The 23410-nt window shown below is 44.6% G+C and overlaps 2 protein-coding genes and 1 long non-coding RNA gene across 3 annotated transcripts; 1 reads left to right on the forward strand and 2 right to left on the reverse strand.

The window, feature by feature from the left end:
- Nucleotides 1-764: 764 nt before the first annotated feature.
- On the reverse strand, nucleotides 765-5159 carry LOC141656671 (receptor-like protein EIX2). Its single transcript, XM_074463647.1, has 2 exons — nucleotides 2066-5159; nucleotides 765-1064 (listed from the first exon to the last, which is right to left on the reverse strand). The coding sequence occupies exon 1, from the start codon at nucleotides 4064-4066 to the stop codon at nucleotides 2075-2077; it is 1992 nt and encodes a 663-aa protein (XP_074319748.1). The 5' UTR covers nucleotides 4067-5159; the 3' UTR covers nucleotides 765-1064; nucleotides 2066-2074.
- On the forward strand, nucleotides 994-7721 carry LOC141656672 (uncharacterized). The gene is made up of 4 exons (XR_012548547.1): nucleotides 994-1079; nucleotides 5820-6020; nucleotides 6323-6402; nucleotides 7322-7721. It is a non-coding gene; the product is annotated as an uncharacterized LOC141656672 (long non-coding RNA).
- A 907-nt stretch (nucleotides 7722-8628) lies between these two features.
- Nucleotides 8629-10065, reverse strand: LOC141654813 (receptor-like protein EIX2). The gene has a single exon (XM_074461928.1). The coding sequence runs from the start codon at nucleotides 10063-10065 to the stop codon at nucleotides 8629-8631; it is 1437 nt and encodes a 478-aa protein (XP_074318029.1).
- Between the last annotated feature and the right edge of the window lie 13345 nt (nucleotides 10066-23410).

Genomic DNA, 23410 nt, shown 5'->3' on the forward strand with positions numbered 1-23410 from the left:
ATTTGTTGTATGCATTAGAAATTAGATTTATTGTTGTAAGCGATTAATCTGTGAGATTTTGCTGTAGTAGCTTGATAATGTGGGTGTAGTTACCTTCAAAAACAACATTCTAAATACCCATTTGAATCGTCATCTGAGTTCTCAGTTTCAAAGTTAGAATTGAAATTGAATTCCGTAATTGACACATTTTATGTGTTTGGGAAACCTTGGAATTTGGAATAGAAATTAGGTTTGATTTTTTTTTTTTTATAATTTAATTAATTCAAACCTAGTTAAATTTTGGAGTTCTCAAATTCATACACTATAGTAGCCATTTCAATTTCGTCACTATCCGATCTCCTATTGTAGACTTATCAAATTGGTCAAGGTGGTTCCAATGCCAGGGTTTCCCAAACATTGTTGATAAATTGAATTGTGATACTGTATTATATTGCACATGCTCCCGAAACTGGTATATAAAATTGAATATTGAATTAAACTGGAACATTTTAATTTCTACAAAAATAAAAATCAATTTCACATTTCCAACCACTAGAGACGAAATTCTAACTAGTATGAACCGTCTTCTTTTGCAGAAACCAGCTCAAGCATTAAACTACGGCAAAAGTTAACCTACTATAGCTTGTTTTGATAACAACTGTGTTCTAGCGAAGCATTAGCTAAATATACTCCATCCTTCTCATTCATTTGTTTACCCTTTTTGTTCGCTGCAAGAGGCATTTCAATTGAAGGTAAACAAATGACCGAAGACGGAAGGAGAGTAGTTATCAAGCGAAGAAGAAGGCGAAAATGCAAGTATCAGTCGAGTGGAAGAAGAATGTCGTTCACTGCAACAGCTACAGTCCGCGGAGATGGTAATAATGATTTGAGCAAAAATGACAGAATGAAACAAAGGCTTCAACCACCAGGAAGAAAGCCGCACTGTAAAAATAATCACACTGCACACGATCTTCACCAATGCAGTAGTCATCATAATACCAGCTGAAGTAAGTGTTGCTGCTATCCTCTCTCTACGATTAGCTCTTCTGCCCTTTCACCATTGTTGTGCCTGCAACCAAGCACGGCTGCACCATTGCTAGGTTAGTTTGTTCTTCTTTTCTTTCTTTTCAGCTTTTTTGCCCTTCACTTTTTCTCTCCTCTCCTCTGTTTTTTTTTCTCTGCTCATTTGAATTCATCTTCTCTATTTTTCTCTCTGCTATTTTACCTTCTATAAATTATTTGTTTTATGAGCTGCTTTCGATAGTAGTTAACTAGTTTAAATATTACGGTTAATTTAACCAATGATATGTGAAATGGGACATAGTATTTTCCTGTCTCTATTAGATTTATGATGATCTGAAACTAATTAATTTATAGGCTCATGCAAAAATCACTGCACCTCCCAACCTATACGTACGCACCTTCGTCATGCGCCTCATCGCCTCAGTGCATGGGGCGCCCCTCAAGCTAAAATTTTAGCATTATGTTAGGGAATTAGAGTCAGCTCACTGGAAAATAAGTAAAATTGTTGATTATAGATTAATACAAAATATGTATGAACTAAATAATTAGAGTAGCTGTTAAGTTTAGCACATTTGCTAACTAAGTGCTGCCTTGAAACATACAGGAATCACCGATTTGCAGAATATGCGGCAACTATTTTTGATTTCAAGTATTGATGTTAAATAAATTTATGACACGGTTATACAATAGAATTATCTTGAATCATGAACGGAATTAACAGGAGTTATATGTTGATTTTTTAACGGGTTAGTTTGGGTATTTAGGTGCGAGGTCGAACTCAATTATTGGATTGGCCTTGCGAAACATAACATCGTTTCATAGGAAACTAAAAATTTGTGTGGTAACACAATGAGACGGTCTTAAACAACTACTCAACCAACTATTGGTTGAAAGCAAGGGAGTGAGTTTATATGAACTTGAGGAAGCACCCGAAGAAGTTAACATCATATACATCAATCCCGTGAAGAAAGAAATAAAGCATACAAACATCATTAGTTTGGAACTGTAAAAGAAGTGTAAAATATATGAATGATGATAACAAAAATATGGTAAAAATACTTACCAAGTAGCTTTAAGATCTCCTCCAAGCTCTAGCTATATTAATTCTTCTAGCACACATCCTGTCTTTTGTGTCTTCGTAGAATCGGAAAACGGCACATCTCCAAGTTCTTTTTAGAGTTAAAGTACCAAAAACTCCCCAAAATCCTATGATAAATCCAAGTATCACACTTATGCACAGTCCTAGGATAAAGTCGTCTTTTGTGTCTTGCTTGCCATCTCCATTTGGTTCGATAATTGGTGCTTCATCTCCAACACATTTTGGGAGCGGTGCTCCGCAAAGTCCGGGATTCCCTATGTATGATGAAGCATCAAAACTTTGCAATTGTGTGGCAATGGGGATCTTCCCTGTCAAGTTATTGTTGGAAATGTCGAATGTCGATAGATAACTAATTTGAGTTAAACTAAGAGGAATTTCACCAGAGAGATGATTATGTGATAAATCAAGAGATTCCAAAGAGGCCAGTTGGCCAATTCTTGACACAATAACACCAGTAAGATTGTTTCTTGATAGATTTAAGAATTTCAAACCAAGAAGACTTGATATGCCTTCTGGAATATGGCCTTCTAGCTTATTGTTAGAAATATCAATGCCTTTAAGGAATGGTAATGAATTGTTGCCACCAAATGATGGTAATGAGTAGCTATAACCAAATGTCTGTTCATTTCTTTTCCATATCACGCTTGCATCATCGTAATAATCTTGGATTAGATAGTCCGCCAACAGTTGAGAAGAATCACCCTCTATGTTAGCCATGCTTACCAGTTTATGCAAACACCTTGGAATGGTTCCAGAGATGTAGTTGTTCGAAAGGTCCAAGATTTGGAGGTAAGAAAGATCACAAAAGCTTGTAGGTAGAACCCCAACCAAGCGATTATTTTGTAGGCTAAGAATGACAAGATTTCCGAAACTATGCCCAAAGTCAGGGGGTATGTGACCAATCAATGAGTTATTTGCAAGGTCCAGAATTATCAGTGACTTACAGTTCACCAGGGATGCCGGTAAACTACCGGATAAATTATTGTTGCTCAAGTGTAAACCTTCAAGTCGGGTTAACGCACCCATGGATGTCGGTAAACCTCCCCAAAGACTATTGTTCTCAAGATGCAAGTTAGTTAATTGATCGAAATAACTCCAACAGTCCGGCAACTTTTCTGTAAACAAGTTACTTGATAGGTCTAGATAGTAGAATTGTGTTTGTGTATTTGGGCACAAGAAAGGAGCAAGGCCTTTTGAGAGCTTGTTGTTGCTTAGAAATAGAACTGTTACATTGTTCCTTAGAAATGAGGGTATTACACCTTCCAATAGGTTGTAGCCAAGTTTAATTTGAGGGAAGTTGTAAAAAGTGATTGATACATCTGGAATTGTACCATTAATCATATTGAGAGACATGTCTAGATAACCAATTCCCGACCACAGGGTTGAGTTCCAAAAGGAAATAGGAATAGTATCTGAAATACTGGCATTGGATATATCAAGCACGGACAAGTGTTTTTGAGTTGTAATCCACCTTGGAAAATAAGGGCCTATCTTACATGACTTCAAAAAGAGCTCATCTAATTTGAAATGGTGGGATCCAATTAGCACTAATGTTAACCACAATTTTCGCGTTAGGCTGCAATACAGAGAACGTAGTTTTGAAAGGTTTGATAAGTGAGCGGTTGTGAGAGTTCCATTTAAAGAATTTGATGAAAGATCCAAACCCTCAAGCATGGTAAGTTTTCCCAGGGATTGATTAATGGTACCATTCAGTTGATTTTCATTGAGCTCCAATACCCTTAAGAAAGAAAAGGCGCCAATGTTGTCCGGAATCGAGCCCCAAACATGGTTTGAGCTTAATTGTAGAGACACTAATGCCTTGTGTGGACATTTAAAAAAGGATTGTAGGATGTCAGAGAGCTTGTAGTTGAGTTCGGTACCATACAAGTTTAAGGTTTGCAAGCTACATAAATTATCAAGGCGTTTCATTGAACGTCCTGACGATTGCAAATTATTTCCAAACATCGATTTTCGAGAAATCAAGATATGTAAGGCTGCTCTCAAGTCCACTCAAGTTGAACAACCACTCAAATATTGATGTGTCGTTCAATTTATTACGTGAAAGGCTGAGGACACCAAGGGTTGTGGATGCATTAATATATGAAAGAGAAGGTGGTGAGTTTAGAGATAGTCTACAACCATCCAAACGAAGCTCTCGTAAGAAAGGTAGGTTGTTAACAATAGCGAGCCATGTGTTTGCAGTCGTACTCAGATCTATATCACTCAAATCCACTTCCCTTAACAACCTCAAACGCGAAAGCCACCACAAGCTATCTATCCTCATGCTCAAGTCATCTACTCTAAGATCAAGAGATGTTAACCTCGAAAGATTTCCGATTTCTTGTGGAATCACCCCCGTAAACCCAGCATAAGAGATATTAAGGTGTTCTAAACTAGCAAGTGAACCTATAAACTTGGGCAATTGTCCACTGAAATTATTATTACTAAGGTCCAAATATTTCAAATGCTTCAAGTTAAGTAGAGAAACACTGAGTGTACCTTCTAAACAAGGCACATAGCCATAATAATTATCAGCGCTAACGCCACAAAGTTTGAGACGGATGACATGGCCAGAGTGGTTGTTGCAGCGAATACCGCGCCACTGACAGCATTCCTGAGTGTGCCCCCAAGAGTCGAGGTACCCGCAATGGTCAACACGAATGTCGTGTTTGAAGTGAAGCAGGGCATCTCTCTCACTCTCTACACATTCGACATGGTTATTATTAACCCCTGATGATGTGACTTTCCAACTACAGTAAGTTAGCAACGCATGAAAGAGTACTAGGAGAAGGTTATTATATAATTTGGGTGGAAAATGGGCCGCCATTTTTATATAAAATTATTGTGTATGAATATGATTAACGATTGAATGATATTTGTTTGGTTGATTAGGAGATTGGTGTATGCAGTTATTTGTATAGTATTTTCGGAAAAGTCCTCTACTAGCAAATTGTTAATCAACGTTGGTTCTAATTTGAGACTTGGTCTTGTGGATAATGTTTTCATGATTGATACTTTTATGGTAATGGTTGAGTAATGGTTCAATTCTTGGTCTTCTGGAGTGTAACTGAGCTAAACTTTTCAACAAGGATTGATACTGATTTTTGCCGACGGTTCAGTTAGAGATTTCGATTTTCAAGTGTATGGTGTAAGTATATAATCAATTATTCTTCGTAATTTGATAAAAATTGGTGGGGCACTTCTATGATGTTTAGTGAAATTTTGTAAAACTCCCCATTTGGTATGGTAAAATCCAAAAAAAATCCAAGATCTTGAATAAAAAAAGGCAAACAGGTTATTTTAGTTGGATACAAGTTGGGTTTGGGTTAATATTAAAATGAGCATAGTCTATGGCGGATCAATGTGTATCGATCCGAGGTACTAGGACACACCAGAAAACGATTTTTTTGTGTGTGTATATGTTCAATTTTCAGGCCAAAATAAATAAAATTTACTTTTCGTATAAAAAAAGCCTTTATACTGCAAAGAAAATTATCTGGGCCCGTCAATGGGAACAATCCAGGCGAATTAAATTGTCAGGTCATATTGGGAGATGTTTCGGATTTGTTATAATCAATTATTTAGAGGTAAAGAATAGTTTCTGAATCATAAAATTCAAACTAGTCGGATCCGATTGTGTTGGTACATATCGGATTTTTTTCATATTCGAGTTGGGTGTAGCTTAAATCTGATCAATACAGATCGATCAACTTTGCAGGTATAGGCTTGAGAACCCATTATCTAAAACATACGTCCGCAGTAAGAAGGCATGTTGATGGAATGAGTCGAAGACCTCGAAGTTGTCAAGTTGTTTAAGTGATCTGATGGTGAACTATTGGGAGCAGCAGAGCCCGCTTTTGCGATTGTGTGGGTTCACAAGCTTCATCAGCCATTCACCAGTATGGACTAGATTATTAATGTAAGTCCTCTTTGTTCGCTTGCTAATACTATTTTGGAGTGTAGAGAACGATTAAGGGTCTTACCTTTTGTGAGGATCGCATACGAAAGGGGATCAACAAATTAAACTTGGTTTTCTCTCAAGGACTCGTCCACTTGTAATGGCAAGTTCCATATAAAAGTGATAACCATATTGCAGAATGATTATTCTTGTACTAATGAATTGCATGTAGAATACATCGAAGATTTTACATATTTATATAAATAAATTACACTCTGTATTATTACATAAAAAAGTAGTTACACAATGATGATGGAATGCAGAATGACGTCAGTCTACCCAGCTGCTTAAGACGGCCCTTGGCAAATACGGTGTACTTCTCAATCTATACCATACAGGGCAGGTATTGACTACTTTACTCTGGTGTTCAACCTATAAAATGAACTATTTCCAGCAGATTAATAGTGAAACTGGTGACGATCGATTTTATATGGAACGCTGAAACTAGCATAAACATTTTAAACTGTATCCCTAAACGACAATTAACTGTGTCAGTTAAACTATACATATTGTTTTTGTTAGTTAATTCGGAAACATGGTAGAGCATGAATTTGATCGATTAATGCACAACTAGTTTAGACCCCGTACAATAAATGCACGGTAAATATAGTAATGCACAACTAGTTTAGACCCCGTGCATTTAAATATAGTTTTTTTATTTTTGATAAGATATTTATATGATAGTGGTATTTTATTAACTATTCATTTTTCTCGTTATTGTTATTTATTTTGAGAAAAAAAAGTTGAAATTGAAAATAATCAAAGGAATTGAGTAATGTGTTAAAATGTATTTTTTTTTAAATATTTTTTTATACCGCAAAGTTAATAACTCCAATTTATAAATTTTCTCAAATTTAAGTATCAATAAAAGATAGATTTAGCAATTTATAGTTTTATGTTATTTATATTTTAATTAAAAGATTATAGTTTAGAATTTAGTGAAAATAATATTATTTGATGAAAAGATTATTTTGTAAATTAAAAAATAACAAAATAATTATTAATTTTTATATTTAGTGAATATACTTAAGTTGTCAATAGCTTCCTTATTTAAAAAAATGCTTTATGGAGGGAAAAATTATGAATTCACCTATTTTTTTAGTATATAGGGGATATAGGGGATTGATGTCTCTTGTGAATGCATAAAAAAATGTTAATGACAGAATTATTATGATTGAAAGACTTACTAAAGTAACTTCAAGACGATCCCTCCAAGCTCTGGCTACGACAATGACATACACCTTGTCTTTGTGTCTTCATAGAATCAAAAAAAGGCATGTCTCCAAGATCTTTTCAAAACTAATGTGCCACAAACTCCCCAGAATCCTACGATAAATCCAAGAACCACACTGATGCATAGTCCTAGCAGAAAGTCATCTTTTGTGTCTTGCTCACTATCTTCATTTGGCGGGATGGCGGGTGCTTCATCTCCGACACAATTAGGGAGTGGTGCTCCGCAAAGTCCAGGGTTTCCCATGTATGATGACGCATCAAAGCTTTGTAGCTGTGTGCCAACTGGAATCTCACCAGTCAGATTGTTGTCGGAAATATCTAATGTCCCTAGAGAGCTAATTTGAGCCAAACTTTCGGGAATTTCACCCGAAAGATGGTTACGTGATAAATCAATAGATTCCAAAGAGGTCAGTTGGCCTATTCCCGACATGATTGATCCGCTAAGATTGTTCCTTGATAAATTTAAGAATTTCAAACCAAGTAGACTTGATATGTCTTCCGGAATTTGGCCTTCTAGCTTATTGCTGGAAATATCAATGCCTTTAAGTAATCTGAATGAGTACCCACCTCCAAATGTATGTTCTTCGTTTTTCCACATCACCCGTGTATCATCAACGCCGACATTATTTAGATAATATGCCAAAGTAATATCAGAATTTTGCAAGAGCTTATTTGAATTAGCCATGCTTGCCAATTTGTGAAAACATCTTGGAATTGTTCCGGAGATGCTGTTTTGTGACAGGTCCAAGAGTTGGAGTTTAGAAAGATCGCAAATGCTTGTAGGTAAACCCCCAACAAAGCGATTATTTTGTAAGCTAAGGATGCCAAGATTCGGAAAACTATGCCCAAAACTAGGGGGTATGTGCCCAATCAATGAATTATTTGACAGGTCAAGAATTACCAGTGACTTGCAATTTAATAGGGACGTCGGTATTTCACCAGATAGATTATTATTGCTCAGGTGTAGCACACCCAGCTCGTGTAGCGCACCCACTGAAGTCGGTACATTTCCCCAAATATTGTTATTCTCTAGATGGAGGGTCACTAATTGGTCGAGATAGCTCCAACAATCCGGAAACTTTTCTAAAAAGAAATTGTTTGATAGGTCGAGATAGATAAGAGGCCTTTGGATTTGTTGGCACAAAAAAGAATCAAGGTCCTTTGAAAATTTGTTATTGTTTAGATATAAGATTGAAACATTATTACCTAGAAATAAGGGTATTGAACCTTCCAAATTGTTGAAACTTAGGTCAATTTCACAGAGACTGTCGAAGATGATTGGTATATCTGGAAGTGTACCGTAAATCATATTATGAGACATGTCTAGTCGAAACCCTCACCCTAAGCTTGACTTCCAAAAAGTAACAGGAATTGTATCTGAAATACTAGCAGTAGATATGTCAATCCATAACAAGTTTTTTTGGGTTAGAAGCCACCTTGGAAAATTAGGGCCTACCTTACATGACCTCAAACCTACCGTGTTGAGCTGAAATGGAGGAATCCAATTAGAATCAACGTTAACTACTACTTCTATGTTATCTGACAACCTAAGTTCTTGTAGTTTTGACAGGTTTGATAAGTGGGCGTTTGTGAAAGTTCCAGTCAAAGAATTCGAAGAAAGATCCAAACTCTCAAGCATCGTAAGTTCCCCAATGGCTTGAGTAATGCTACCATTGAGCTGATTGTCACCAACGTCTAATTCCCTTAAGGAAGAAAAGGAGCCAATATTGTCCGGGATCAAGCCCCAAATTTGGTTTTGGCTTAATCGTAGAGACACTAATGACTTGTGTGGACATGAAGAAAAAGATTGGACGATGTTAGAGAACTTGTAGTTGAGATTCGTAGAAGACAAGTCTAGAATTTGTAGGCTACATAAGTTATCAAGGCGTTTCATAGCCCTTTCGGAGAATTCCAAATCATTTCCAAACATTTCATTGTAGGAGAGGTCAAGATATATAAGGTTGGTTTCAAGTCCATTCAAGTTCAACAACCACTCAAATATTGATGTGTCATTAAAGTTATTATCTGAAAGGCTGAGGACGCCAAGGGTTGTGGATGAATTATTATATGAAAGAGGAGAAGATGGTGAGCTTAGAGATAGTCCACACCCATCCAAATGGAGCTTTCGTAAGGAAGGAAGGTTGTTAACAATAAAGAGCCAAGTATTCGTGGCAACACTTAGATCAACGCCACTCAAATCCAGTACTCTTAACAACCTGAGACGCGAAAGCCACCCCAAGCTAGCCACCCTCATGTTAAGGTCATTAAGATCGAGGGACGTTAATCTAGATAAATTTCCGATCTCTTGAGGTATCACACCCCCGAACCCAGCATTGGAGAGATTAAGGTACTCTAAACTATCTAGTGAACCTATAAACTTTGGTAATTGTCCTCCGAAATTATTAAAACTAAGGTCCAAATATTTCAAATACTTCAAGTCAAGTAGAGAAGCGCTTAGTGTACCTTCAAGACAAGACTCATAGCCAGAATCACCAGAGACAAAGCCGCGAAGTTTGAGACTGATGACATGGCCAGATTGGTTGTTGCAGCGAATACCACGCCATTGGCAGCATTCCTTACTGTCTCCCCAATCGTTGAGGAGACCGCAATTGTCGACACTAATGCTCTCCTTGAAGTGAAGGAGTGCATCTCTCTCGCTCTCGACACATTGGATATCGATGTCATTAACATCTAGTGATCCAACTTGACAACTAAAATAGGTTAGCCATGCATTAAAGAGTATAAGGAGAATGTGAAAATAGAGGGCATTCATTTTTACTATAAAATATTAAAATTATTGTTTATGCTATAAATATTGAGCAAATGTTATTTGTTTAGCCATGCATTGAGAATGTATTTATACAGCAGTCCGTATTGTTAGTAACTAGGTAGTTTGATTAGTAAACTATTTTGATTGAATTTGTTAGAATGTTCATACTTCATACCAACACCAACGTTTTAGACGGGGTAATATAATCAATCAATAATCAAATATTCTAGACGGGGTAAAAGTTTTCAAAAGACTGGTTTAAGGATGAGGTCATTTGAATATAGTTCATCCTCAACCTTATTTGTCTCGAATCTGTAAATCTTTCTTAAAACGACAATATTCATCCTCAAATTTATTTGAAATAGTTCATCCTGAAATTTTGTGGCGCTCACATATGAAGTGGAAAAATGCAAAAACACGATTTTTAAAGTGGTTCGGCAAATGATTATATCCACTATCTCATCTATCATATAATCTATAGTATCATCTCATGAATACAATAAATCAACCTAAAATCCCGAGCACACATCTCACTCAAAAGGGTCATGGATAAATTCTCATACAACACTCTCCTTCTGTGGTGATCATCACATATTACCACGGTGGAGATATCATTAATGCGGCTACATCTCACACACACCCTAGCTAAAATACATATCGCCCCGTCCTTATATAGAAAACATATCACAAACAAGTTTTACCTTTAATACATGTATATTTTTAATTACTCTATAACATTCATGTATTATACGTTATTACGTTATTACTACCATTTAATTTATTAATGTATCAAATATCATTCATCTCCATCCTTTGTCATCATTGATTACCATGAAAATTAAATTCGTACATATCTTAAGTCTTAAACAAGAATTTAGGTTTAATATTAGGAAAAGTTAGCTATATAGTGTAATACCCACCCCTTTTAGAGATCTATTAACCAGCGTTGACTGACTTTGGGAGCGGTAATAGCCCTTAGAAATACATACCAAAGTTATCTTATGTGGTGAGTTAGGGGTGGTACTCGATAGAGTAGAGGCTACTCGATCGAGTAGCTTGGATACTCGATCGAGTATGGGACACTCGATCGAGTAACGGGTTTTCAGCGAGGGTTTATAATCGCGTTTTGTTATATCCGCAAACCATTTCCGCCTCATTTCTTCAGATCCTTAGGTCGCCTCCTTCCCTTCCCTTCACCATATAACCTCCATGGAAGCTTTTGAAGGTTCTTGTGCCTTAGGAGAGCGTAACTTGAGTCGGGTAGCGGTCTTTTGCCAGGTTTCTCCTTGTATGTATGTCGTCATCATCATCTGTATCCTTATCTTTGCAGTTAGGGTTTGCTTGGTAGTGATAGATGATTGTGTTGTGTATATAGGTGTTGCTTGATTGCTGGATGTTTCGTATGTTGACATGGAGTGGTTGCAGTTGCTTAAAGGTAGGTTCGCCTACTCAGTTTCTGTAGATGGTCTAGTGTGTCGGTTGTTGTGTCGTTGTGGTTGTATTGTGGTTGTGTTTGTGTGGCAGCATATATACGGTGGTCGGTCGGTATATACAGTTTGTTGGATGTGTTGTATTGCAACTGTCAGTGATTGTTTGTCTCTGGTTCTCGAGATGCGTTCTCGGCTGAGTGGAGTCACTTGCGGGAGTGGCTTCACGCCCCAGTTTCGCCCTCCGTGGAACCCGCCACGGGAGGGGATGTGCACATTAATGGGACAGGGTTATCGCTCGGTATGATGAGCGGGGATTTGGTGGGTACGGCTGCGGTCCCCCACCGTGTGGCTGGTTCAGTGGACGATCGGTGTTCGAGATTGATTGGAGTGGGTGTGCATGTGTGTGTGCCTGATTGTGTTGTGTTGTGTTGATAGATGTTGTTGATATTGTCATGTCTTATCTCAGTACTGACCTTGTGTGGTTGTCTTGTTGTCTTATGTGTCTGCCGTGATCCCTTATGGTGAACAGTCTGTCTTAGCTGGTGTTGATGTTGTTGATAGCTGGAGTCCGGGCAGGGATGAGTCTTCACGAGTGTTCCGGGTGTAATTCCAGAGCAGTTATTTGTCACCACCCGTGCTTGTAGAATGACGTCCTTAGTTGAATCCTCCTTGCGGTCTCCTGAAACGATGAACAAACTGAGGGCTCGGCTTTGGGCCGAGCGAACTCACTCCGACGCTCAAGTCAGTAACTTAGAGAGGTGAGTTGTTGTTACTTAGCAAAGTGCGTATTGTAGAGAGATAAGGAAGATATTACTAGATTAATAGTGATTCTTATGTTAAATTGTGGATCCTTTCCTCAATGATAGTTGAGGAGTATTTATAGACTTTCACCTTTTGTCACGTAGTGGCCAAGTGGCCAAGTGGCTAGCGGGTGGAAAGACCGTTCTACCCTCGGCCGATGGACCCATGGCGGCCGACGGGCCCTGTTGGCTCACCGAGGGGTCTTGGATATGAGTTCGCGGATGTGCGCCCGGCCGGGTTGGTTGCCCGGCCGGGACCCATTTGACAGCCGACAGCCTCGTTGTTAGGTTGCCTAAGCCGTTGACTTCTTTGTGGATATCTTTGACCTTGCTCAATATGTTGATCGGTCGGGTGCGAGAATATGCCCCATCAATTTGCCCCCGGCGTAGTCATGCCGTGGTATGGGCTCCGATGTACGTTGAGCGTATATTCTGCGTAATTCAAAATTTTACGCCCGGCTTCTTCTACCTCGGCGTGGCCCCCGCTTAGGCCGTACCATATCCCCCTCCACATGGTTGTGCAACGGACATCCGATGTGGAAAAGGCAATGACGTTGGCCGAGACCAGGTTGAGAGTGTCATTTGTTTCGATTGCCCCCTGGCGGTGCTTTCGGTTTGGTTGATCATGTGGCCGGCGGAGAAACGGATACTTAGGAATTTGTTGAGGAAGATGAACAGCAGAGAGAGACATGAAGGGGCTCGTTGAAGACGCTTGGTCACTTGTTGCATTGATTGACATTCAACTGTTGCAACGATTGACATTCCGTGGTTGCATGTTCGACACGTGTCTGTTTGTTGATTGGCTGACGTTTCATGGGCCGTGCCCTGATTGGTCCCTCTTCATGGGCTTTCCTCTATAAATAGGGTACTTAGTCCCTGAAATTGGCCACCAATTTCATTTCCTCAAAAATTTTCTTCTTTCTAGCCCTTGTGACGAAACCTCTTTCTAGCTTTCAGAATCATTACTCCGGCGTGGCAGTTTTCTTCAAGGTAAACAAATAAATTCTTTCTTTAACTCGTAAGTTTTGTTGTAACATGTCTTCTCGCTGGTCTTTGGACCTAGTAAGCTGCGCCGGGGTTCCCGTCGCGTCTTGATGAGGAGGAGATACTAAACGCCATCCCGATAAGGTTTGGGGGCCCTAGGTCTCCGTCTCCTGAAGCCGATCCAAAAGCTCCGGAGGGTGGGGAGGATGATGATGTTGATGATGGCTGTGAGGAAGGGATTCCTCCTGGTGAGGAGAGGCCGCATATCCTGGACCACGGCGAGGCGTGCGCGACTGGTCCTGACCGTGCCTGGACCAATAAATTCGCCAGTTGTTCCGGTGGAACTCTATTCGAGGGTCATTTCTACTTCGGTGAGGGGTACAAAATTGTTATCCCTGGGAAGGGTCAGGCGGTCTGTTGCCCTCCTCCGGGGCATATCGGCGTATATATCAGGCATCTGGAGTATGGCCTCCGGTTTCCTTTGAATAAATACGTCGCGGCCATCGTCAAAGCTATGAACGTTGCGTGGCTCTGTTTGCATCCGTTGGGTGTTAGGACGATAGTTGGCTTCGTGTGGCTCTGTCTTTTCAAGGGGAGGTACCTCGATTAATTTATTCCGCCGGCTTCATCATCTTCGGGCATCGACCCCCGGTAAGGTGGGGTGGTACAGCGTGCAGATGGAGCCGGGCGTCCTCTCCGTTGATAAGCTTTCTTCTTGCAAGGACTGGAAGGGGCGGTGGGTGTATGTCAAAGTGCCGGATGACTATCCGTTGCCTCGGTCCTTCCAGCACCAAGTCAACTTACGGTGCGAGAGTAAAAGGGAGCGTGAAAAATGGGTCTCCCAGAGTAAGCACAAGATGGATGCCGCAGGTTGCTCTTAGTCCGACGAGGAGCGGGCGATCTGTTTGTTTGATGCTGAGAAGGGATGGGTGCCCCCGACTCAGATTATTCTTCAGGATGAGCTGCTTTGCCGCGTCGGCCTCATACCGGCCCTCAACCAGGGTGAGTAGGGTCGGTGTGAGGCCCATCTTTGCCTATTACGCTCCTGTTTTTAGAGCTTTGTTTTACTTCTTTTATGTAACTCTTGTCTGGTTTCTTGCAGACCGGTTTGGCCAAGATCTGTCTGAGGAGACCTTGAAGAGGTTGGGGCTTGATAAGGACGGGAACGTCGTTGAGCAGCACCCTCAGGCTGACACGCGTGATCGTAGGTTGGCTCCCAACGAACTTATGGACAAGCAGTTGAAGGCGCTGGATCAGGCGGCGGCTCAAGCACGGGTTCTCGGGGGTGTGCCGAAGAGAACATCAAAGGCAAGGTCCAGATCTGCGACGTTGTCGATTCCAGCTCCCTCTTCAACCCCAACGGTCCAGAAGGAGCATGTGGAGGTCATCGATGTCTCCGAGGGGATGGTGACCGTTGCGAAGGGCCCTCCTTCGCCCAAGAAGAGAAAAGAGCCATTGCCGGCTTCCGCCGCTGCCGGGGAAAAGGCTGATTCACCCGGTCCTCCAACTAAGAGGGTCCAGACTGGTACGGACCTAACTTGTGGTTCAGACTTAGCTGGTTCATTGTGCATTCCCGATGACAGACTCTCTGATGTGTCGATGAATGTTGACATGGATGCGCTGTGTAAATTTTTTGTAGATCCGCCGTCGGCAGCCGCCGTTCTTACTGATCGGCAACTAGACAAGCAGCCTGAGACGGCGGGTGATAGGAATGTCACCGTTGACTCCGCCCTCCAGAAGGTCCCCCCCCGCCGAGCTTGTGGCAGAGGGTACAAAAATATCCAAGAGGCTGACGAAGTGGACTCAACTGGCCGACTCCTATATTATGGAGCAGGAAGAGGCCATGGCCCAGGCTAGGTCGTTGATCCAACGGCTTAAGCTCGATCTTTCTGCTGCGAAGGGAGAAGCCGGGAAGGCTAAGCTTGACCTCCTTGCTGCTCGGAAGCGTGCGGAGGAGGCTGAGAAGCAGTTACTGACCGAGAAGGCCAAAGTTGAGGCTGCTGATGCCACCTCTGCCCAGCTGCTGGAGGAGCGGGACAGGTATAAGGGTAGCTACGATGCCGTTGTTGCCAAAAGGGAAGAATGGAGGGGGATGTATGAGGCTCAGTCGGAGGCTCTCGCGGACACTAGGGCTGTTCTTGCCCAAAGGGAGAAGGACATTGAGGTGCTTCAAGATAAGATCCTCCCTGACCTGTGCACTCAATTCCGGGATCAGGCCGAGGAAGCGACCAGGGAGGCGATCAGGAGGCTCATTCCTGAAGAGTCCTTCCCGTGGGAGAAATTTGAACAGCTTCTGGACGAGATGGCCGATGCCGCGGAAAAGGCGACTGCGGAAAAAGAGGAGGCGGCGAAGGCGGCTCAGATAGCCGAGGCCAAGGCGGCCTATGATGCAAAGGTGAAGGAGGCCGAAGAGGAGGTCGAAAAGGTCAAGGCATGTGGAGATGGCAAGCTTTCCTCAGGGCAGGCCACGGTTGACGCGCCGCTGCCGATGGTGGGCAGCATCAAGCGTAGGGAGACGGGCGGTCGTCACCGGACTCACCCGGCATCTCGGATAGCTTTAGCCGTCGGGAGCCAACCACCGAGCCTTTCCTCCCCGCCATCTTTTCGCTTCAAATATCATGTCCGTAATCTTTTGCTTTTCTTTTCCTTGTTTATGTAAAACTCTGGTAGGTTGCGTTTTGGCTTATCCCTATGGGGACGGCCGTCGTCCCGCATTCTCCTCGTTTTGTAATCTGTTGTCATTAATCAAAGTTTGCTTGTTTTGCCTCCGCTTCGCCGAGGTCTTTTCTTGCCTTCTTGCGTTATTAATTGAGCGCTTTTTCATTTTTACCTTCGGCTCACCCGAGGCAGCTAGAATGCGTATCAATTGCGTTTAACGGCTTTTTCTTGAACATGTCAGCGTGTTGGCCGCTTCCTCTTTCACTCTCTGGCCCCGACCGAGGCGTCTTGATTTGTGCTTCCCAACCGCCGTTGTGAACATGTTAGCGCGTCGATCGTTGTGTCCCCCGCCAGCCTTCGGCGGACCGAGGTGACTAGGGGTTACGACGCGACGCCTTAAGTTGGCGTATCGATCGTTGTGTCCCCCGCCAGCCTTCGGCGGACCGAGGCGACTAGTGGTTACGACGCGACAGCGTAAGTTGGCGTATCGATCGTTGTGTCCCCCGCCAGCCTTCGGCGGACCGAGGCGACTAGGGGTTACGACGCGACAAAGATAAGTTGGCGTATCGATCGTTGTGTCCCCGCCAGCCTTCGGCGGACCGAGGCGACTAGGGGTTACGACGCGACAAAGCATTCTTGGGGATTTGCCGGCTTGGGCGGGCGTCTACCTTGATATGACCGGGGGGGTAAACACTTTGATGGAAAGATTGGGTGATTCTTCATTAGATGAAAACATGCGTTGGGGTGCCAACAATTGTTTTGGACACCTCCGCCGCTACACAAAGTATTTCCTGAGATTGTCGGTGTTCCAATGGCTCATCGAGGCATACCCTCCATGTCGGTCGGCAGTATGTACCCGGCCTCATCTCTTCAACCACTTTGTAGGGACCCTCCCAGTTGGCCGTTAGTTTACCGTGAACGTTTCCCTTGTTGGTGGCGGCCGACTTTCTTAGGACTAGATCCCCTACTTTCAAGTCCCTTTTGTGGACTCATCGGTTGTAAGCTCTTCTCATTCGGTTTTGGTATACCGCCAAGTTGAGGCGTCTTCAGTATCTCGGCTTTCTTCAACTAGGTCTAGGGAGGTTCTTAAGCCTTCCTCATTTTCAACCGGGTTAAAGGTGGCCGTTCGGAATGTCGGCACCGTTGCTTCAATTGGCGGATCGCTTCGGACCCATAGACTAAGTGGAACGGATTTGCACCCGTTGCTTCCTTCTCCTGGTTCGCAGGGACCATAGGACGCCGGGTAGTTCATCGGCCCATCTTCCCTTTAGATCTTCAACTGTCTTCTTCAAACCATTGAGGATTGTTTTATTGTCGCTCCTCACTTTGTCCGTTGCTCTCTGTGGGTGACAGACGGAGGAGTATGCAAATTTGATACCGAGTTCTTCCGACTCATTATTGTGTCGCTCCAAAACTCTCGGCCGTGGTCGAATACCATGACTTGGGGTAGCCCAAAACGAGTTATGACATTTTCCCAGATTACCTTTCTTACGGCTGCCGTCGTCTTTGCAGGTACTGCTACAGCTTCAACCCATTTGGTGAAGTAGTCAACGGCGACAATCAAGAAATTTCTTCCACGGATGCCGTTGGAAATGGCCCTAGTAGATCCATCCCCCACTGTGCGAAAGGAAGGGGATTAAGTACCGGTTGCAGGTCTCGGGAAGGCGCATGTATCACCGGAGCATGCATTTGAGTTTGTTGCATTTTTTGGTCTTGGCTCTGGAATCCGCAAGCATGGTGGGCCAGAAGTAGCCGGCTCGGAGAGCTTTGTGGGCTAGTGTTTTTGCCCCCATGTGATGGCCGCAGATGCCTTCGTGGATCTCTTTCAGTATTAGCTCCGCGTCGGCTGGACCGACGCATTTTAAGAGTGGCCTCGTCACGGACCTCTGTATAATTCCCCTTCAAACACCAAGTACCTTCTGCGATCCTCTTTATTTTTCGCGAGAGACTGCGGTTCTCCGGTAGTTCACTTGTCAATTTGTATTTCATTATCGGAGTCATCCACGTTGTCTCGGTCTCTATGTTACCCACCATGCCGACGGCCTCGGTAATGCTCTTGGCATTTCGATGTCCACCAAACACGGTTGGTGACATTCTTGATGGTCGGGGCGAGTTTTGAGAGAGCGTCGGCTCGGTTGTTCTCAGACCTGGGAATGCATTGTATCTGAAAAGATTTCAACTTTGAGGTGTCAGCTTTTACCCTTTCCAGGTATCTTACCATTCCGTCGTCTCGAGTCTCGTACTCTCCTCTGATTTGATTAGCCACCAAAAGTGAATCCGTTTTCAAAATGATGTGTTCTGCTCCTGCGGCCCTAGCTAGCTCAACTCCGGTTATCACCGCCTCGTATTCGGATTCGTTGTTTGAGGCCGAGAAGGTAAATTTCAAGGCGTACTCGAACTCGTACCCGTTTGGGCTGATGATAAGTATGCGGCTCGAGCTGTTCGTCGTGGAGGACCCGTCGGTGTATACCTCCCATACTCCGGGGTTTTGCTCTTCTTGGTATGTGCATTCGGCCAGAAATGCCGCGGTCTACGTGTCCTTTTATCGAGGGCCTCGGCTTGTCGAATGCCGAAGCCGGATAGCTCTATTGCCCATTTGATGAGCCCGGGATTGCTCAAATTTTTCCAATGCTTTCTCCAACGGCTGGTCGGTTAGGACCGTCACGGGATGTGCGTCGAAGTAGGGTTTCGGTTTCCTTGCGATGACGACGACAAAAAGCCGCTTTTTCAATCGGCGGGTAATTTCTCTCGGCGGTCAACAATGTATGGTGACAAAGTAGATTGGGTCTTGTTGCTTGTCCTCTTCTCTCGACGATCACGGACCGACCGTGGCCGAGGTAATCGCAATGTACAGATATAGTGTTTCTCCCAGATTGGCACGGACGGGGTTGGGAGAGTCCGAAGGTGAGCTTTCAATTGTTTGAAAGGCGCGCTCGCTCCTCCCCCCGAAGTCTTTATTTCCCTTCAACACCTTGAAGAATGGGGTGCTCTTGTCGGCTGACCGAGAGATGAAACGGGCTAGAGCCGCCATCCTCCCGGTCAGCATCATGACCTCCTTTCGATTCCTCGGCTCCGGCAGGTCTAGGATCGCCTGGACTTTGTCTGGATTGGCGTCAATTCCCCCGGCGCCGACAAGTACGCCGAGGAACTTACACCGCTCGGACACCGAAGTTGCATTTCATTGGGTTGAGCTTCATCTTGTACTTCCTTAGTGAACAAAATGTCTCGTGCAAATCGGCTAGGTGCTCGCTGTCGGACTTGCTTTTTACAATAGCATCGTCGACGTAAGCCTCAATGTTTCGCCCTTTTTGATTTTGGAACACTTTGTCCACCAGTCTTGTGTAAGTTGCACCGGCGTTCTTTAAACCGAACGGCATCATTTTGTACATGTACGTGCCGTTAGCAGTGATGAATGCGCATTTGGGCATGTCTTCCTCGGCCATGAACACCTGATGGTACCCCGAGAAGGCGTCCAGCAGGCTCAGCATAGTGTAGCCTGCCGTTGCGTCGATTAAACTATCTATTCGAGGCAAGGGATAGCAATCTTTGGGGCATGCTTTATTAAGATTGGTAAAATCCACGCACATCCTCCATGCCCCCGATGATTTCCTCACCATTACAACATTAGCTAACCACTCATGATAGGTACAAGGCATGATGAAACCTGCCGCCAGCAATTTATCTACCTCGGCTTTGATGGCCTCATCCTTCTCGGCTGAGGAGTTCCTCATCCTTTGCTTGACAGGGCGAGCGGTGGGGAGTACGTTCAGCTTGTGAACAATTACCTCCCGGCTCACGCCTGGCATCTCGGCCGCTGAGTAGGCGGAGACGTCTTTGTTCTTTCTCAGCAGATCTAGGAGTGCGGCTCTGAATTTTGGCTCCAGGTTAACACCGATAGTTACGGTGCGGCCTGGGTCAATCTCCACCTCTTCGGTCTCCGCTCCCTCTACCATGCCGACGGTGGTATTCCTGTGCTTGCCCTCCTGCTGCAAGGATGGGCTCTTCCCCTTCTCTGACTCCTTCGCCACTTTGAAGGATTGCATGTTGCACCCTCTGGCGGACACTTGGACATTGACCACTTCGCTCTTTTCGTTCTTTGAGACGAGCTTATGCACTTCCCCCCGGTCCGAGACATACATCAATGTCCGAGCCCGGATGGACATTACCGCATCGGCCTTGCTCAGGGTGACTCGGCCTATGAGAACGTTGTAGGCAGACGAGCCGTCGATGACCACGAACTCAGACATAACGTTTTTGGCCGCACTTCCCTCGCCGAACCTCACCGACAGCCTGATTGACCCAAGGGGTACCTGGCCGGCTCCAGAAAAGCTGTACAACGGGTTGGTGCAGGGGCTCAAGTCTTCAACTTTCAGACCGAGGTTGAGAAAGCATTCGCTGTACATAACGTTTGTGTAGGCGCCTGTGTCAATCAGGCACCTCTTCACCAGGTGGTTGGCTATGTCCAAGTGGACTACGAGTGGGTCGCTGTGAGGGGCGATGACTCCCTCGTAATCCTTTTTCCCAATAGTTATATCGGGGATGTTGGAAGCGGGAGTCGCTGTGTTGGGCACAAAGTTGATGGCCTGATATAGCTCGCTCAGGTGCCGTTTGTGCCCATGAGAGGACCCACCGCTCTCGTTGCCCCCGATGACGACATGGATCACTCCTATCCGTTCGAAGACGGATTTCTTTTCTGAACCGTCGGCATCAGTCTTTTGGCCTTTGGCAACATATTTGCCGAGGCTCCCTTTCCGGATCTGTTCTTCAATGGCATTCTTCAGATGCCGACAGTTGTCAGTAAGGTGACCGGTGTGGCCGTGGTACTCACAGTACTGGCTCGTGTCACCGTCACTCCTCGGCCTGGGAGGCCTCTCCCACTTCTGACCCTCGCTCTTGCTCAGGGCGAAGACCTCGGCGGCAGACACGGCCAGGGGGGTGTGATCATTGTACCGCCTCTGGCGGTTCGTTCCCGAACTCCCCCCGGCGTCCACCGAGTTCTGTTTCCTGGTGGTCCTGTCAGACCGTGACCTATTATCGTCACGGCGTCTTTCATCCGGGTTGTCCTCCCGGCGGCTTTTTCTTTCCGAGTGCTCGGCCTCGCTGGGGCTCGCCGGGTTTTGTGGTAGTCCTCCACCTTAATGGCTTGATCGGCCATTTTCTGGCGGAGTCTAATCTCGGCCGCCGCACTTGATGAGCTCATTCTTTAAGTCTCCTCTCGGGAGGCCTTTCATCGCCGTTGAAGGTCGTGCCGGTTCATTGCTCACCTCACGAATCTGCCGAACCTTGGCGTCGAACCTCTTCACATAACTCCGGAGAGATTCGCCTCCTTCTGTCGATAGTCGGGAGGTCCGAGGTCTCCACGGCCCTCCTCTTGTTGCAGAATATCGGGCTAGGAACGTGTCCTTTAGGTCGGCGTAGAAAGATATACCAGGACCCGTCGGGTAGCCCCTTGTACCAACTTTGTGCCATCCCGTGCAGTGTCGTTGGGAAGATTCGGCACCAAACCTCATCGGGTTGCTCCCATACTGACATGTGAGACTCGTAAGCCTCGACGTGGTCAGTTGGGTCGCCTTCTCCTTTGTATGCTATAGGTGGCAATTTCGGCTTAGTCGCACGGGGTATCTAGGACGAGGCGGCGAGGGGTGTCGACCACGTGTCGAATGCCACGCGGCGATCGGCTCCTCGCATCCCTAGTCCGGCTCCTCTCCCCGTGGCGGGAAGGGCTTCTTCTCCGACTCGGTGAGTCGGGCCTCTTCTCCGACTCGGTGAGTCGGACTTCTTTCACTCCTCCCGGGAGGTGCCTCGTCGTCGGCGGCGGCGACGCCATCCTCCCGCGAGTGCGGGGAGGACTAAGGTCTACCACTAGCGCTCTGGGCTCCCCCGGCGTCTTGATAGGGCCGGCTTCTTCCAGTGCTCCATTCAAGTCTCTTGGAGTTACATTTTGGGCCCTGGTCTCCTGGACGGGTTCCGCCGCTCTTGTCGGTGTGACAGTGTGAGCCGGCGTACTAGAAATTATGTCCAGGAGTAGCTTCAGCTTTGCTGCATCGACCACATGTCCCATGACGGTGACCTGGTCGGCGGGCAGCGACGTATCTTGTTCCTTTGGCGTCCCGTTCGTCGTATCAGTGATACGGCCGGTGGGGGACTGCCCGATTTTTGAGTTGTGGAATGTGTCGTCTTGGTAGAATTTGTTTTCCACCAACACCTTCTCTGGTTGTTTCGACATCTTCTTGGCTTTTTGGGTGGGTTTTTTGTTTTGTTTTTTTTTTTTGTTTGGGAATGAATGTGACTAGCTTCTAGTATCTATTCCCACAGACGGCGCCAATTGTTCCGGGTGTAATTCCAGAGCAGTTATTTGTCACCACCCGTGCTTGTAGAATGACGTCCTTAGTTGAATCCTCCTTGCGATCTCCTGAAACGATGAACAAACTGAGGGCTCGGCTTTGGGCCGAGCGAACTCACTCCGACGCTCAAGTCAGTAACTTAGAGAGGTGAGTTGTTGTTACTTAGCAAAGTGCGTATTGTAGAGAGATAAGGAAGATATTACCAGATTAATAGTGATTCTTATGTTAAATTGTGGATCCTTTCCTCAATGATAGTTGAGGAGTATTTATAGACTTTCACCTTTTGTCACGTAGTGGCCAAGTGGCCAAGTGGCTAGCAGGTGGAAAGACTGATCTACCCTCGGCCGAGGGACCCATGGCAGGCCGACGGGCCCTGTTGGCTCACCGCCGAGGGGTCTTGGATATGAGTTCGCGGATGTGCGCCCCGGCTGGCTGGTTGCCCCGGCCGGGACCCATTTGACAGGCCGACAGGCCTCGTCGGTTAGGCTGCCTAAGCCGTTGACTTGCTGTGGATATCTTTGACCTTGCTCAATATGTTGACTGGTCAGCGGGTGCAGAATATGCCCCATCAACGAGATTTGATATTATTAGAGTGTAGCCAATGAGTTGTATCTTTATTTTGGTGAAGTTGGTCGTAACGTTTGTAATATAACTATAAATGTTATTTTATCGACTTTTGATGATTACTTACCTCGGGCAACCGAGATGGTAACGCCCTTATATGCTAAGGAAGGCCTAGTTAAGACTTCTCTGAATATGGGGGTGTTACATATAGTACGAGAGTAATTTTTATTAAAAATTTTCTTTTATTTATTGTATATTTAAATAAACAATTTTCTACGAATTTTTATTACAAGTCTAGGACGGATTATACTAGACCATCTTTGAAACCACTTTGACGCTCACAAATGATTAGATAAAAAATTACAAATAATTGTATAAAATGTTTTACACAACTGTAAGATTGTAAATGATCTGAGCCGATTTGTAGAGCCTACGAGCCCTTAAAATCACTTCGGTCAAAACTCGGCTCGAAATCGGTCAAAACTGATTCCGAGCCGAGGTGGACCAAATTGGATTCCGAACTTGGTAGAGCTCGGATCGGAAGCTCGTTTAGGCTCGTTTTATTTTT

The sequence above is a fragment of the Silene latifolia genome, chromosome 5, assembly GCF_048544455.1.
Source record: "Silene latifolia isolate original U9 population chromosome 5, ASM4854445v1, whole genome shotgun sequence".
Lineage (NCBI taxonomy): Eukaryota > Viridiplantae > Streptophyta > Magnoliopsida > Caryophyllales > Caryophyllaceae > Silene > Silene latifolia.